The sequence below is a fragment of the Podarcis tiliguerta genome (genome assembly GCF_965153285.1).
Source record: "Podarcis tiliguerta genome assembly, chromosome: 6".
NCBI lineage: Eukaryota > Metazoa > Chordata > Lepidosauria > Squamata > Lacertidae > Podarcis > Podarcis tiliguerta.
The window spans coordinates 72,990,933-73,008,867 of NC_139539.1; the positions used below are offsets into that span (position 1 = coordinate 72,990,933).

Sequence of the window (17,935 nt, forward strand, 5' to 3'; positions counted from 1 at the left end):
TTGCATGGTAATGAACATCTTTTGTACTCTGCTTCTTGCACTATAATGTCCGTTTTTGTATTGTAAGCTGCCTAGAGATTTTCCAAAGATCAGGAGGAATAAAATGTCTAAAACAACACAAGCACACAACTTAACACACATGTATTTAGATGTGAGGATTGAGGTTACACACACACGTTTTGTTACTGCAAGGGAGGGTTCTCTTCACTATTGGTAGAATACTTGGCCTACCTGTCTCCTAATCTGTGTACTCTGAGATCAAGCAGGACCAGAACCTACAACGTGTTGTCACGCAAGTAAGCAGCAATTAAATGTAATGAGTCTGTGCTGTTTTGTTTTCACTATAATGAAACACGGCCCATTAACAAAGTACATGGAATTAAGATATCAAGGTCCAAAGTATCAACATATTGTGACCAATAAACAGATGATGGCTGAAAATCAGCAGACTAGTCCAAGGTAGACCCTACTGAAATCAATAAGCAACCATCACTGCTATGTGTGCTTTAAACGCAGGTGATGTTATACTAAAGAACATGAAGTTCAAAGTAATCTGGAATTACTAAACTGTTTAGTTGAAGTTAAATGGAAGAAATGTGTAGTGGCATTTATAGTTTGAACATAAAGGAAGTTAAGTCTGTATTTGACGCCAGGGTTTTTCTGAAAAAGTCAGACTAATCATTTCAGCACTGTTTAGAGCATGGTGTTGATGACGTGTCCCCGCAACCATTTCCTTCCATCCCCCTCCCACCCCTTCTCTGTATCTTGAACACAGCCATTGCTAAATTTCTGTATGAGCAAGTTGGCTATTTTGCTTTGAGCCCATGAAGGTTATCTTATGATTAGTGGAAATTTGTTTAGCAGACACAGAAAATGGAAGATGAAACTGCAGCAAAAGCATGGCAAACCTGAAAGGTCAATTAGTGCATAAATCTATTTAAAAAACAGAAAAGATAGAACTTACAAGCTACAATAAAAGTTATGTCTTTAAAGCTGTAGGTTATATAACAGGGTGGGAAATGTTTAATATCGATTTTCATATGTGCTTCAACAAAGCATTTACAATCTTAAATTGGTGAAATATATACACTTTAAGAGATGCTACATTTTCCGTAGCATTTGATTTTCATATTGTATAAATCCAGACAATTATAAAAATCAGATTATTATGCTTTTCCCACCCTGGCAGAGAATAAACATGAATTCAGAAGCACAGTGGAAGTGGAAAACAAAGAAGAAAAGAGAGAAAAGGCAGCAGAGAAAGACAGAAGAGGTGAATACAGAGCTACAGAAGTGTTTATTGAGCATGCTACAGAGGCAAGCAGCGTACACATAAGAAGAAATTAAACAACCATCAAACCTCCCAACTTTGTTAGAAAATTAATTTTTAATTGTGCCGCTTTCAAACTATACTGAAATATTACATTTCTAAAGATGTAAAAACTCAACTAATAGAAAATATACATGACCTTTTTCTACATAGATAACAGAATCTATGACTCTTGGAACTAAGTACATCAATTGCAAAAAGTATTGGTCATTTGAACAGAATCGAGACAACAGTTCGGACTGACAGAGGAACTGCTTTCAAATCAATTAATTTTTCCTGTAGATTCTGAGTCATGTTTATAGTAAAGTCAGATCCATTTCTAGATACAAAATATTTTGAAGAGATTTATTAAAACTGAATATTACAATGCAAGGTAAATTAAGACTAAAGGCACATAAACTTTGGTCCCACCTGGTTGTCAGTTTTGTTTTTGTTTTTGTTTTATAAAGAAAACTGCCACAAAAATTATTAATCTTCCTGCAAAAGTTTGCAATACACTTTCTTCATCCTTGAAATACATGCACCAACTCCTGAACTAGCTAGACCGGTCTGCACATGCTCAGAAATCCACAACCATATTTCAAATTGTAATTACTAACTAAAAATGGCAATATATATTTAAATGCACATAAGTCATGTCAACTTCAAAAAACATCTACAAAAAATATTCAGCCACAAACAAGACATTACTTAGTGCCAACATTTATATGATACGCCCCCAGAGTGTGTGTACAAAAAAGGTTAAGACTTAACAATGCTTTCCCCACAGAGGCTCAAAGCCCGAGGGGTAAAACAAACTAACTAACAAACCCCAAACAAAATAATCATCCTGTCTTTAAAAGAAATTATTTCTCTGCATCTTGTTAACTCTGACTTATGCCTATATCCTTGACCAAACTAAATCTGGAATACACAAGGCCATTTTACTTAATTAAAAAAGAAAGAGACAAGAGAGAAGCACAAGTCAAATGTGCTACATATCTCTTAAAGTAACGCAACATATTTCATTAAAAAAAAAGATTCATGAAAGCCAATAAATTCCAAGCAGGAGAAACAAAGCTTAACCCTTTTTACACACTCCTGCCTAATACACATTTGGCATAATCCTGCAAAAGTTAGGTGCAGCGATGTCCCTCTGAAATCAATGCTTTAAAAATCAATAGATTTCAATGGGATGTAGGCAAACCTAATGTTTACTGGATTGCACCCAATAATTCCCATGTAACAATGTGCCCCAGACAACCAATTTTTTAAACTAGTAAATGCAATTCTAGCAACTCTAGGTTTTCCTTTTTTAAGGCACGTATGTTAACTAAGTTGAAAAACTATGGGATTTCCTCAGAATCCCTTTTTAAACAAAATCCTTTCATAAACATATGCAAAACCAGCAGATAATACCACTGCTTCTTCCTTGTAAATCCTTTTTTGTTTTCATTTATACATAAACAATCAAGGAATGGTAACAGCATGAAAAACAGATGTCCATCTCTGGTCCCCGCTTTCCCGAACAGTCATAGATGACAACACTAAACAACGTGATACAACCTTATTATTTTGATCTCGCACTTCAAATGGTTGATTTGGAAAAAGAAACTCTCAGATGATGATTTTCTCCAAGATTGTAATTATGCAGATCAATCAAAGCCTGGATAGCTTCTTCTACTGTTGACATCTGAAGAAGAGCCATCTTGTGATCTCTTCTGGAACAAAGCAATAAAATTAGATACCAAAACAGCACTAGAAAATTGTAACATAAACCTTGTTCTTACCAAAGGCAGCTGTTCTCTCGTTTTAAATGAAGTTTCAAAGAAAACATGCTTACTGAAAAAATTTAAATGCTTTCACAGTTCCCCCAGTATTAGCAAACAGCATGCGTAGGTCATCTTCGGATACTGATGGCCTAAACAAAAAGGGGGACAAAGGGGAGAAGAGAGAGACGATTAGAAGCTAACGTTTGGATCCTGTATGAATCTTTCAGCTGTGTTCCCCACACTTACGGGATATTAGATAAATGAAGAGTTGCAGATGGAGGGAAAATATTCTGAAAGTTTTTTGACCCAGGCTTCTTGAAGCGATGAAGAGGTGAATTGCCAAAGTCTTTAGTCAGTCCTTGGTCATCAAGCCCTTCTCGAGGTAGCTGAACTGTCTGGTGTTTGGAAAGAGTCACACGAATAATCTTTCCATACATTTTCTGTCCGTTCAGATGGCTCATGGCTGGAAAACAAAACCAATTATTCATTTCAGCGTTTCTTCTATTGAATTCAGTATTGCAATTTCTACTCTGTTCAGTGTTTGGGGTGGAGCATTTGATGGCAATTTTCTTTCAATAAATTGACAAATTTAGCTATTATTGCTATCTGGAAATCTTTCAGTCTAAATCTAACTGACAGCTAATCTAAAAGCTGTGCTTATATTGCAAATGTGCCCAGCAAAGCAATAAACAAATTACTTTTTCATACATTGCAAGTCATGATTATGGTCACTGAATTAATACAAATTATGATTTCAATAGGGCTTTGTTTTCTTCAGACGTATGTTAAGTTTATAGGCAAGGATCCAAAAGGCCATACACATTGAGCTCCACATGCACCAGGTTTTTCAAGACCCTCACACCCGCCCCCCCCTTCCCAAAAGCTATGCCTTAAGATGCAGTTATATTTGATGTGACTAGGGAGATATACAAGGAAGGGAGAAAGCTTCAACCCTTCACCTGTGCAAGCAAGCAAGCATTTTATGTGTACACAGGGCTCTTTGGATCCCAACCATGGTATTCACAAAAGGAGCTTGTGTTAATAACAAGGAACTCTCTGGCCTAGCAAGTCACTCAAAAGCAAGGGGAACTTCAGGATCAGATTTCCAAAGCAGTGTAAGAAGTTGTGATATGAGGAAAAAAACATTCTTCCTACACAATCTCAGATTTTAGAAAGATTAGAAGCAAACGCTGAAATGTAAACATGGCTTGAAGGACACCGAAAACTAAGGTTTAAGTGGCAAATAGGAGAGAGAAAAACCCACTAATCTCACCGAGCTGTGATTGGTTTCCATCAGCCATCTGTATAAGAGCACTGTCTTTCTTATTGTATAAAATCTTCACACGCTGCACATCCCCATAAACACCTTTTTAGAATCAGAGAAGTAAATCCAAAAGAAACAACGTTTTTAAGGATAGCTGAATAGCACATTTTGACATATCAATGAAACATTCGGAACATGTCTCTCACTTCTCCCAACATTCACGCAAATGAATAAAGAAGAACAAGATTTTGAATAGGTGAATTTTGAAAAAGAAGACATTTTTTTGATAAACCCTCAAAGCTATGTGAATGATATTAAATTAAAGATCATGCAAAATAAAAAAAAGCATGCATTAAAAGAAAAATTTGCATCTATGGAGAGCTTTAAAAAACAGCAAAAGAAAAATAGCAAAAGATTTACTATTCAACTTTAAAGCCAAAGTGCTAGCTACAAATAAGAATTAAGGTGAAACAAATAATTAAATCAATAATAAAAGTATAGTGCTAACGATAACATACCGAAGAGGGTAAACAGACTTTGGGGCGTAACCATCTTTAGAAGGAGAGAAGAGCAAGCAGCATAAGACAAGAAGAGAGAAGAGTCGAGGAAGAGCGGAGATGAACAGATCATCCATAACGAAGGGTGGTTCCCGCAGAATGGTGAGGTGGTCATGGATCATGGTTCAAGGCGGTTAATTGGGGCAAGTTGGTCCGAGGAACATTTTGTTCAAGCACAGAAGCATGAACATAGGGGAATGGAGACAGGGGGTGTAGACAAGGTAGGCAGAGGAGAAGACAGGGAAGGGCGTGGGAATTTGGGAAGAGACAGGGAAAGGGTAGGTGAGAACAAAGGGAGAAGGATGAAATGGGGAAGGGAAACAGCAATGCAGAAGAAAAATAAGGAAGTGGGGAACAAAAAAAAATAAAATATAGGTCAGTACATAGGAAATGCAGGAATTTGGTCAGAAAATGGTTGGTTTATGTATTGTACAAGAAAACTGAGTAAAATGTAGTCACCCAAGACAAAATATGGGTAAAGTACATCCATATCAAACAGTAAATTACGTCTCATCTGAATGTGAAAAGAAAAGAAAAATCCATGCAATAGAAACTTAAAACAAAAACAAGCCCAACTCTAAACTTTAACTGCATAAGCATGGCTGGTTATGAAATGCAGGCAGGAGTTTTTCAAAATGGCACTCTGATCCAAGCATTTGAATGTGCAAGAGTGTAAATGACAAAAATGAGAAAAGCATAATGGCTCATATTTAAAAAGAGGCCAATAAAAAAATGAAACACATATTCAAAGGAGACAAACGGATACAAACTATCCCACATTTCATACCAGCTTTCACAGCAAGTCAAAGTAAAGGTACAAGATGATAAAATGCAAAACTAAAGAAAACCTCTTCGATTTCAGAGTTAAAGAAGTATTGAAGTAAAGTGTTGTTGTTGTTGTTTTTAGGAGGAAAGATGAATAAAAACTGTGAAGGAAAGATAAAATTACTAAGAGAGATTGAAGAGTGCTGCAGCAAGATCTTGGGGAGAACCTTCAAAGAAAAATGTGTTAGAGCTGTTCACAAATTAATACTACAAAAATGCAATGACATGTAAGCATGAAATGAACAAGCAAATAATTAGCTCAGGCAAAACAGAACAGCAGTTTTCTTAAGAACCAATTTACAAAATGGAGCACATAGGTACTTGGAAAAATAAACTAAAAGGCATCCAGATCATGCAATATTTACCATATTTTTCTTAGGAAAAATAGGTAGCCGAATAGCATAGGGTATTTAAAAGATGCTGGCTACCTAGGAAAACAGAAGTATTTAACTATAACAGAAACAATTTATTGGAATCTAATTGTAAAACAACCTTGAGTAGCATGGGGGCGGGGGGAGCCACTGATCTTAATAAATAAAAAAAAGTAGAAGCAAGCTCAAGATAAAGAAGCACTTAAGCAGTTTACAAAATGAAGCATGGTAAAGGGAAAAAAAGAAGGGTGAACAAGCAGGTTCACTGACCTCTTCATTTAAATTGCTAACCAGGAGGACTGTGTTGCCACCAGCTGAAACTCCAGGCATACCCACACGGCCGGCAGCTGCCGCGGCAGCAGCAGCAGCAGCATTTGGAATCCCCAATGGACTCAGCGCTCCTGGAACAGCTGCAACAGGAAGCCCTAATTTTAAAATAAAGCATATTTTACGAAACACACACAAGTCGTTCCAATATAATCTAATTTAGAAGTGTTGTGTTGGTTTTGCGCCTTTGTCCAGATCTATCCATTTGTAGATTGACCTATGTGGAATTCCGCTTCTTTATGACAAACCAATGTTCCAAAGAATCTTGAGAGCGAAAACCTCGTTACCAGTTCACTAGCACGCGACAAAGAACCTTGCATTTCCTCCCCATCAGTCCTTAGCTTACCATTTCAGTTAACACAAACACTATCCTGTAAGAAATAGCTCACTGAAGGTGTTTGTGCTTAATTTACCCATCAGAAATCTATGGCAGCTTCAATGGCACATGAAAACAAGTCACACTAAACAAATGGGTCAAGCACTTTCAAGTTCAGCTACTCAATAAGGCGTGCCTCCAACATGTCTTTAACTGTAAGAAAACAAAAACAAGAGAAATACATCTGACCTGCTCCTTTGATATTTTGCAAATATCTACAGATAGTGAGGGAGGCTTATAGCCAAAAACCATCAAATAATAGTAATAATAATAAATTTATTATTGATACCCTGCGCACCCGGCTGGGTTTCCCCAGCCACTCTGGACAGCTTCCAGCGCATAGAAAAACAAAATAAAACATCAAACATTAAAAACTACCCAATATAGGGCTGCCTTCAGCAAATGTCTTCTAAAAGCTGTGTAGTTCTTTATCTCCTTGACTTCTGATGGGTCTAAATCTTGAGTCTAAATCCTGTGAGGAACATCATTCCTCCTACCACTGAAATCATCACAACTTCTTGCAACGATATACAGTTTGAGAAAAGGCCCAGAGCCACAAAGCACCAAATCTCAAGTCTAGACAGTCACTCCTCCTAACACAGAAACCACAACTTCTTAAATCAAATGCTTTCTAAAAGAAAATGCTGTAGATAAGGAGCAACAAGTAACACCATGACACACCTTTCCCAGAATCCTTTATTCACAAGCTACCTGTGCTGGAGGTAGAAGTCATGTGTACCTAAGGTCTTATAAGAGCTGGTTGTTCAATACAGTCTAAATATTATTCAGTGCTGCAGAGATTAATTGAAAAATGTGCATGTACTATCAGCTGAACCCTTTGGAGATTAATGGGAGAACACCCTGTAGCAGCGCTGTAGCTGCTAAAGAGCTACTAGGTGCACAATGCCATCTGCAGCACTCACCTCACCTAAGGATGTTTTAAAAATTAACAAAACAAGCTTTTTACCAAAAAAAAAAACAAAACAAAACCTGGAACATTAAAGCTTCCATATAAAGAATGTGTGCTTGTTCTGAGAACAGAACATTTCCAGTTTTAAAAAACCCCAGTTGCAGCTGTTGTCATTCCTCTGCTCCATCAACTCACAAGAAAACGGAAGTACAGTCAACTTCACCCAGTGACTCACCCAGCTCTTCCTTACCAAGAGCTCTCCTGGCTCAAGATGTAGTTTGGAAGAATATTACCACCTTCATTGTGGCTGGGTGATCCGGGAAGCTACTGTGGCTTGTGAGGATGTTTAAAGGGGTAATTTAAAGGGTGGCGCTTTTTTTGGAAGACTGCTTTAAATTACTCTTAATCTTCCTCTTTAAGCACTCTGCCAATCTGTAGTGAGTGAATACAAAGCTTTCCCCCCCCAAAAAACTCACTCAAAGGTGATAATGATCTCAGCCTTTAGCACTATTACCCTTTTCATTTTAAAGTCATTTTTTAAAAAAATCCCTTTTCAGCTGCTATGATTGTATGAAAGGGTGCTTTAAAAAGTCTATGGTTTTATTGCAAATTACCCTCTAAAAGTTTCTCTTTTTCAACTCTCTGCCATACTCCTTATTTTATTGATTAAAATGGTTGTGTTTTTCCTCCTACTAAAGGCCAGAGAAGAGCAAACACATGCAAACATTACACAAGATATGGGCACAGCCCCCACTCCTTTTACACATAGTATTTCCTTAACGGAGGCTATATGTAGGCAAAACCTTCTGAACCACATTTCTCGCGTTATGAATTCATTTTTTAAAATTCAAACATAAAAACTTAAGAAGAACCCTACTGCTCCCAGTGGCCAACTATGGCCAACTAGAACCTTATTTATGTGAAGTTCACAAGCAGAATGGAAGTGCAACAACACACTGTCTACTGGTGTTCCTAACAAGTGGTATTCAGAGGCATGCTACCTCCACAGCATCAGAGGAAACACACACATTTTGCAACAACTATCATGACAGCATCTTTCCAGCCACACTGGTCTGGCGCCAGCACATTCCTTTTCTCACAGGCACCAGGTTACAGCTTCCCCTTCCCCCCATGCATCTGGTTTGCTGATAAAGTTGTTTTTTTGTGTGGATGCTGTTGTTGTTTTATGTATTGATTTGCTACATGCTCATATCCATTGTTTTTAACCATGTTGAATAAATTTACTAAAGCCAATTCAACGCTAATTCTTTCTTACAACTAGGTATTACTTGTAGCATAAGGACTCACAGAGAAGACTGACAGCGATTGGCTTATTCACAGAAAATACAGGAGTGAATTCTGGTGAAAGTATCCAAATGCAGACAGAAAGGACTCAAATGCATCTTCAGTTTTAAATTTGCGAACTTTTAATTCCCAACCCATCCCCGGGGTTAAATTAAGTCACCACCATCATGTTATTGCTCTTAAGATACACAAATAGACATAGTGAACTTCTGGCATTTCTCCTCATCCAATTTTCTTTAATAGAGTACAAATTTTATATCATCAATCGAAATCAAGCACTTCTCCTAATAGATTGAAACTGAGTTTTTCTATTTGTAAATTGGCCATCCTTTTTAATGAGCAGTTATCCTTTCGCAGAAGAAAAAATTGTATGAGGAAACATATCATACGTATACAGCTGGGCCAATGATATCCATTAAAGTTTAACCTTTTAATCCTGAATGCCCAGAAATAGCACCAGACTGTATATACCTCAGATGAATTAAAGAATGAAAGTTAAGAGGAAGTATGAATAGCACTGCACTAGTTCTGAATATTATGTTACATCAGGAGATAGCAGACATGGACAGCAGAGCCCCAATGTTGTTGGGGGGTTTTTAAACTGAGGGATTGTATCTAAACTTCACACGGTCAGGAAAATCACTAGCTCATGTGCACCTAAGTATTTCTCAAGAGAACATTCTTGCTTCTATATTTAATGGGGCCTGGCTGATAAATAAAATAAACAGAATCAAATTGCATGCATAATCACCTATAGCCATACTCACAGTTCAGTGCATTTCCCCTTGAAGCAATATTCATCAGCACAAAGCAAAAAGTAAATTTAATTGTCTTTCGACAATACAATGTGTTGCCCCAATGAAGGGTTGTGTAGCCCCCACCCCACTGCTTACACCACAGAGAGGTAAGCAAAAGGAAAATGAGAAATAATTCTCAACTCTGCAGCAAGAACATATGGAAAGAAGTAAACATAAGAATTACATTTTCAGACTTATTAAAAATGCCTTGATATGCCACTGAGCTTCACTGTAATACATATATAGAGACTGTAAACCTGGCAGTAGATGACATGAGAGTGGCTATAACTTAACGGTAGAGCAAATGCTATACACAGAGAAGGTTTAAAGTCATGTCTGAAGCAGTAAGGTTTCATCAGTTCTGTGATGAGAAGACCACATTGCTTCAGTTTTCATAAAAGAGGAACCGTAGCGATATAGGAGTTAATGCATCTGAGATTGAGGAAAAGCCAGGTGCTCTTGCTCTCAACTATGTGGGGCCAAGCAATCCCCATCCAATAATACTAGAAAAGGCCTTACATGAAATAGCACATGTATTAAGATTCATTTTATAGGTTCTGGGGGGGACCCAATGAATATAAAACATATGTAGTAAAGAAATGGAATAAAAGAAGCTGAAATAATGGGCAGCCCTGTTAGCTTCAGTAGCAGGTACTCAAGTTAAAAGACTGGGAGGGATACAGGTTAAAAAGGAGTGAGGAATCAGCTAATGTGAACAGAATTTGTTGAAAGGGAAGAAAAGTTTATTGAAAGTAGTAATCAACAGACCTATTCTTCAGAGCTCAGGTTCTACTTTATTCAGTATTCTCATTAATGATAAAAAGTTAATACAATCTGCAGATACTATCTTAGAAGACATTGTAAATAATGAGAATGGAGAGAGGAAGAAACAAAATCATACCTAGAAGAGAGGTCTCCTTTGCAAAGGCAGCAGCAATAGCAGGATCCAAAGCTGGTTGGCCATCACCCGAGGGAAGGTCAGGGCGAGTATAATCCCTACTTTTATCATTATTATACTTTACATTCAAGTTGACCAATTTGGAAAAATCAATCCGTAAGGTACAACAGGCATTATAAATATTCTGACCATCTAACGCCTAGAAAAATAGGAAAACATTAATGAAGATCACATGACAGATGTTACAGCTGAGGTTTAACCATATATACCCATACGTCCACTGAAATTAATATGAAAATGTTTAAAGTGCATCACCACATACATGGAACTGGATACTATCAAATATTATATTCAATAGTAGTTGGGCATTATCAGCTAGATAATGCTGATATACTTGGTTTAACTTTGTATTATTTTTTATTTTACAAAAAGCGGGGATGTAAGGTAAAAAGACAGCCAGGAAATTACAGACTGGTTAGCCTAGCTATTCTAGAAAATTTACTAAAACCATTGGAACTAGAATTACCGTATTTTTCTGTGTATAAGACAGTGGTTTTTGCTAAAAAATAATTAGTAAAAAAATGGGGGTTGTCTTATACATGGATGGTGAATGCACAGGGACTCAGGTGGCTCGGGCTCAGCTTCAGTTTCTGGCATGGGCAGCCTGGGCTTAGGTTTGGGTTCTGATGTGGGTGGTTTGGTCTTGGGTTCTGGCAAGGGTGGCTTGGGTTTGGGCTTGGGTGCGGGCAGCCTGGCCCCAGGGGGCCTGGGCTTGGGCTTGGGTTCTGGCACAGGCAGCCTGGGCATGGGTTCGGGCTCTGGCACAGGCAGCCTAGGCCTGGGTTCTGGCCTAGGTGCCCTGGGCTTGGGTTTGGGCAGCCTGGGCATGGGTTTGGGCTCTGATGTGCATGGCCCGGGCTCAGGTTTGGGCTCACAGCAGCCAACCTGATGCCTATGGAAAACATGTAAGCAGGCCCCAAGAACAAGAACACTCTCCCCTCTTGCAGTTTCCAGTAACTGGTGTCAGTTACGAAGTTCAAAACAGGTATTTCCTTCCTCAGATCTAAACTTCAGTGATCATACTTTCCATTGAAACAGAGGTGAACATAGCTACTACAGATTCCTTCCCTCAGATGAAATGAAATGGGGTTATCAATGCAAGCCTTCCAGATGAGTGAAACACCCAGTGGCACAGCTGGATGACAGTAGTTTTAAGGGCAGAAACTGAACATCTTTTCATATCCAACTCCTGCAAGGCTTCAATATAATGTATATTATAAGTATGAAAAAGCATGCCCCCAAAATAAGCTCGAACAGATACCATACAGGCACAAAAGCATAAAATATATGTTATGTTGTCATGTTCCCTATTAAATTGTAAAAATAAATATAGAAGTTCCTTTCCAACTTCAAAAATGAGGAAACAAGAAAAACTTGAGCTCACAAGTGACTCTAAATGAGCATCCATAAAAGCATCTCACAGCATGCATGCACATAATTAGCATCTCTTAGATGATGCAAACATTTGCCATCTGTTTTGAGACCTCAAGGAAACCAATCCAACCTATGGAACACAAGCTCTGACACTATGAATAGCTGTGGTGATAACGCTTTTCCCTGTCTCACACCTCTTCTCAAATTTCTCTCTCATCTCTCTCCCGTCTTCAACAGTATCTTATCACCACCTCAGTCAAGAAACACCAAGCAATGTCAAAGTCTATGGACAGCAGGTGTACTAAAAAAATGAAATGGCACTGTCCTCCAGGCACATTGAAACCGAGAACAGAGTGGCTGGATCGAGGAATGTGTTTATCTGAAAACAAAGTAACACACAACAATGTTGCAACACTTGTCAGTTTGACAATATTCCTGTGAAGAGAACTAATCAAGGCCTTTCTTTCAGAATTAATTGGCAATGAGCTGTGCTGCAACATATAGCTGATTAATCAAACTGATCACTTAAGAACTTTTTGATTAAGGAAGAGTTTCCAATTAATTGAGCAGATTAAAAGTAGGAGTAAACTAACACATGTTTCTGTTAAATCCAGATTTTAATGTATTGCTGGTTATTTTTGATGGAGACATCTGATCTTATATGTATATACAAATTACTTGCACGCTTGATCTTAAAAGCCAACGTTTATCCACCATGATGGTATGCATAGAAGAGCTTATTTATAATTCGGTGTGTTTTGCAAAAGCAGAAATTTTAAGGCAATGGCAACGTCAGATGCTTCAGCTACAATAACAACAGTCTGATAGGGAAATAACCCAACCTGAGCCAATGTGAAATAAAGAGAATCATTTTATGCCAGAATTCACTTTTTCAACCTGAATAGCAAGTCTGAACATCATAGGTACTTCATAGCCAACAGTGATGTTGACAAGGCTATTTTCATCAGACTCCTTAGGAAATGCTACTTCATCTAGGTGCTTGATTTTCTTAAATTGCTCTTTAAACTTCCTTATTGAGCCTTCAATTTCTTTGAAGGCCACATTCCGATTCCCTATAAAGAGCACTATCTGCAAAGTAATTTTACCATTAACCTTTATGGTAAAAAACTGAAAATTTCATTTAGCTTCTCTTCTGCAATAGTAGGTTTTTAAACTGACCCTTCAGAATGCTGGATATTTTATCACCCAGAGGCACATCATGAACCGCTTTAAAAAGCATCTTAACAGTGTATTTAGATGTCTAAGGTCTGTAATCCTATACATATTTTCTTGGGAGCAAATCCAATAGAATTCAGTGGGACTTGCTTTAGAATAGACACACAAATGATTGCATTGTAAATTATCTCTTCACATTTCTGCTTCATAGCTTTACTTATCAATTCAACGAATGTTTAGATTGTTTAATGTTTATAAATGCTGGCTAAGACTAGAAAGCAGGATGTAGGATCTCCACCGTAATTTAGATTATTTTCTAAATGTAGCACATAAACAAAATTCAGGTGCTCAACCTAAATCAATGTACCAACTCCAGGCAGTTAAGCATTAGGTAGAAATATTAGATATGAAGTTCCCTGCCACAGCATTTTCTTTAAAAGGACCTCTGTCAATACTTTCCATTAGTTTATTTCTCAAAGCCTTAAGAAAACAGTTAAGAGAAACTTAGTAATTTGAAAAGCATAACATATTCATTTTGGTCCCAGGTTATTTTTGGGTGAAACAGTGATGATACTATTGATTTAGGAACAGAATGTTTACTCACAGGCAGTAAGATCCTGATGTTCATTTATAATCTCAAAAGTTACTTATTTTGTCCACACAAATACATTTTTGACAAAACAAGTACTGCCAGCTATACGTAACCCTATACTTATTAATAAAGGCTAAACAGAATTAAATATACTTACTAGCTTTGCTTGTTGGGCATTTACTGGATCACCATACTGTAACAGTGCTTGAAATTGATTATTTTTTGTGAATGTAATTATTTTCAAAACTGCACCAAATTTAGAGAATATCTGTGAAAAACAATCAAAAGTACACAGGTACTCAACTTTATAAGTCACAAAACAAAACACACCCACACAAACCACTAAGATGTTACATCAGTGTATCTGGTTAGTTTCAGAGGGGCAGCTGCAATGGTCTTTTGCAGCAAAGAATCTTGGGGCACATTAAAAAAATGAATATTTTTGGACTAGGGGATACTTCATCAGATGCAGGAAGCATTATGCTCACTTGGCAGGTATATACACACATGAATTTAGAGCAGGGTAAGATTTATTTATTTATTTTCCTACTGAGGATTGCATTCCCTTGGGTAATTAGTTAGGTACATTTACTCATTCATTCAATTTGTGATAAATGAATGAAACAATCTAGGCATCATACACTTTTATTCTCTTTTTTGGGTGGGTAATGTTAGAACCACAATAACCTTAAGGCAACAGCCAGCGTAAAGACCCAGATACAAAACTTGAAGAATAAAATACAGCACTGGGATGACACAGCTTGAAGTTGATATCATGGGAGGCAAGCAAACCAGTCAAACCAACCCTTCATTCTTGTTAACTTTGCCGGTGCCACCAAGCAAATTGTACATTAAAGCTTTTAATGCAGTAGTTTCAGAACTGGGGTTTGTTTGTTTGTTGGCATTTTATTTCCATCTAGCCACAGCATTCCCAATCCCTCCACCTGTACCTATGTGTATACACCTGCCAAAAGAATGACATATCCAAGTATAGCAACAAAAATAAACACTGCCAGGAGAGACATGAAGAGCTCATGTCAGAGCTCTTCAATGGGCAGTCAGCCAGCACCCAAAAGTCCTATTTTTTTCCACTGTGCTCATTCTAGCAAATAGGTGAATGTCAGGCATTTACAAGTGGAGCTGAACTGAATTTTCACCTTCAAACATTTTTGAAGTCTCCCATTTTCCACTTACAAAAAAAGTTTAACAGGACTTCTCTCTCCTTTATGACATAATACCAACCGATCAGGGATCATAGAATGAACACATTCTATTTGTAGCCTGCTCTTACATGATGCTCCAACTTGTTTCCCACCTAAGGAACTGATCAGGTCCACCCCTGCCTAACTGTAGTTAAAGCTTCAGGATCAAGTACCCTTCATGCAGTTACCATGATAAATGTCAAAGACATTTTCAAAGACATTGTTTTCTGGCTACATGAAGACGTCACAAGGCCAGTCTGCAGCCCTGATTCAGCTCTAATTGCACCAGAAGGGACATGTAGGTACACAATTCACTAAGAGCAGTCGATTGTCAACATACAATAATATCTGCGCTCAGAAATACACCCAACCCAACACATTGTATTTTGCAATGCTGTTCTGTAGCAGTTTCATTGCAACGGTGTGGCAAATTTAGGAAGACTCAGGAATATGAAACTCATGGAAATGTGCATTTCTGAAAACATTCATGAATCTTGGACCATACGGTTCTGCTGAATTCTTACAAAAAGTTTATACATCTGGGGGGCAAAACAAACATTCTACATAGATCCTGAAAGTGTATTTCCTGGCCAGTTTCTGTGGGTTGAATTGTGCAGTAGAACCTCCCCCCCCCCTTTCCAAATATGCTACAGAAGGTTGGAAGAATTCCCCAGAGCAGGTTTGGGGGGAAATGGACGAAGAAGGACACAGAAGGAGGAGAGGGAAGGTAAGTTCCATTACACAAACTGAAGTTGTTTTCTTTACTCAATGACCATGTTTACTGGCACATTTGCTTGGTTCTCGGCTCAAAAAATCCCCATAAAAAGAAAGACTTACTTGGTGGAGAACATCAAGAGTTACAGGATAATACATGTTATCAATAATTATTCTAAGGACAGGACTCTGAGCTGGCGTTACTGCACTCTCGCTAACTGTGGTTCCACTTATGGGAGTATTTGTTGTCTGTACTGCAGTCACTGCTTGTAGAACAGCTTGAGCTCGCTACAATAAAAGAGAAGGGAAAGCATTCAAAATGAGAATATGTGAATTAGATTTAAAGATTAGTATATTCCGTAGTTGCTTCAATGTACCTTTTGAAAAAGTCAATGACAGAATGGAATTTCTAAAAATATTTTAGCTTTTTTTTTTTTTTTTTTTGCTCTCCATATGACAGCATGAATACTTTCATGCACCACATCTTGACACTCTTTATCTACATTAAACTGGATGTTGATAGTGTATCAGAGTGTAATAACTTAGACTAAATTTGTTAATGCATACCAGATGTATATTTTTCTGAAATGAAATCAAGATGGAAGGGGAGAAATCTGTGCTATTGCAGGACTTACCTATCACTTCTAAGCATCAGAAACAACAGTACTCTCATCAGCTGAAGAGAAGCCAGAGATGGAATAGGTATTTCAGCAACAAAATACTGTACGTTTTGTTGAAATAAGGTGCAGCAGTTGGCCACAAGCAAGCTCTAGAAGATTGGGGTATATTCTAGATGCACAGGAATGTAAGCTTAGCCCTTTTTTTTTACTTTCTTTTTCATTGATGGGCCCAAGACCCATTATTCCCCACCTTTCCTCTTCAGTCCAACCAGTTCCAAAGATTGGAAGGAAACCTCCTGCAAAGAAAGTACTACTGCTTGCTGATGAACAGGAAGAAGTAAATAAGAAGACTGCCTGAGAACATAAGAGTGCAAAGGAATCCAAGCTTCTGTATTGTGAATAATCTATTTTCTCACAGAAGAACACTTCTGGATAATGTATCTCTCAGTTTTAACAAAAAGGACCTCTCCCCCTTTTTGCAGTTAGCGTTTTAGGTTAACTTGACAATTCTTTGTACTATAAAACTTAACTGGAGTCAGTCAAAAATAAAGGTCAGCTTAACCAAGTGTTCTTCAGCTTTGAGTTCAAAAATGTTGATGGATTACAAATTCTATCACCCTGGTTAGTGAAATCCAGCCAAGAGGGGCTGACCGAATGGGAGCAGGGCATGGTGAATTGCATTTTTATGTGATGGAGTGGCACCTGCCGCCCATAAACAGGCAGTGGCACACCCACTCCTGAATAAATGCACCTTGTATCCTATGGTTTACAACTATTACCTGGATGCAAATATCCCTTTTTCAGGTAAGGCGGTGGAGAGGCTGGAGGCCAAGCACTTACAGGAATTCCTGAGGGACATGAATAGTTGGATTTGTTTCCATCTGGGATCCGGTGCAGTTGTGGGACTGAATCAGCCTTGTTTGCCGTAATGGATGAAATAATAATATTTAATATTATTACCAATAATAATATTATTGGTAATAATAATATTACAAAGAGTGAATGGGGGAGTTCAACTCTGCTTCTCAATATCTCAGGGCTTTTGATCCCACAGACCATGGTTTCCTCCTGGACCACCTCTGTGGTGCCTACTGAAGTCTATTATATTATTATTTCAGAAGGCATTTTAACCGATTTTATAATTTTAATGGATTTTTTCCTTTTTGTATTGGATCCTCAGAAACCACTTAAGAGACTATTGTAGTTAATCAGTGTGTAATTAGTTTGTATGTATGTATGTATGTATAAATAAATAAATAAATAAATATTAGGTACTATTGTTTTCTTCTTTTATGAATCACCTCCCATGAGGCATCCCAAAGTATTAAAGGTGATTAAAAGTTCTATTTCCAGTTCAGCTCTAGTCATGCAAACCTAGTCCTATGCAACAATAAATGACCCTGGATGGCAATGAAAATCTACATATGCATCAAATATGTGTCCAGTCTGCCTAATGATGACTGGATGGGCAGCATAATCCATGTAC

General features: G+C 37.7%; 1 protein-coding gene across 7 annotated transcripts in view; it reads right to left on the bottom strand.

Moving 5' to 3' along the window:
- Positions 1–1,368: 1,368 nt before the first annotated feature.
- Positions 1,369–17,935, bottom strand: part of PTBP2 (polypyrimidine tract binding protein 2) — a 49,358-nt gene continuing 32,791 nt past the window's right edge. For 2 of the 7 annotated variants that reach the window (XM_083444952.1, XM_083444956.1), the window contains 9 exons: positions 15,953–16,117; positions 14,071–14,181; positions 10,715–10,910; positions 6,369–6,523; positions 4,864–4,897; positions 4,355–4,447; positions 3,328–3,544; positions 3,153–3,230; positions 1,369–3,027 (listed from right to left, as the gene is read on the bottom strand). In XM_083444952.1, the coding sequence (XP_083301078.1) occupies positions 2,898–3,027; positions 3,153–3,230; positions 3,328–3,544; positions 4,355–4,447; positions 4,864–4,897; positions 6,369–6,523; positions 10,715–10,910; positions 14,071–14,181; positions 15,953–16,117 (1,179 nt within the window). In that variant the 3' untranslated portion in view covers positions 1,369–2,897. Of the gene's footprint in view, positions 3,031–3,152; positions 3,231–3,327; positions 3,545–4,354; positions 4,448–4,863; positions 4,898–6,368; positions 6,524–10,714; positions 10,911–14,070; positions 14,182–15,952; positions 16,118–17,935 lie in introns of all 7 variants that reach the window. The other 5 variants (XM_083444954.1, XM_083444957.1, XM_083444951.1 and 2 more) reach the window with 3 other exon arrangements.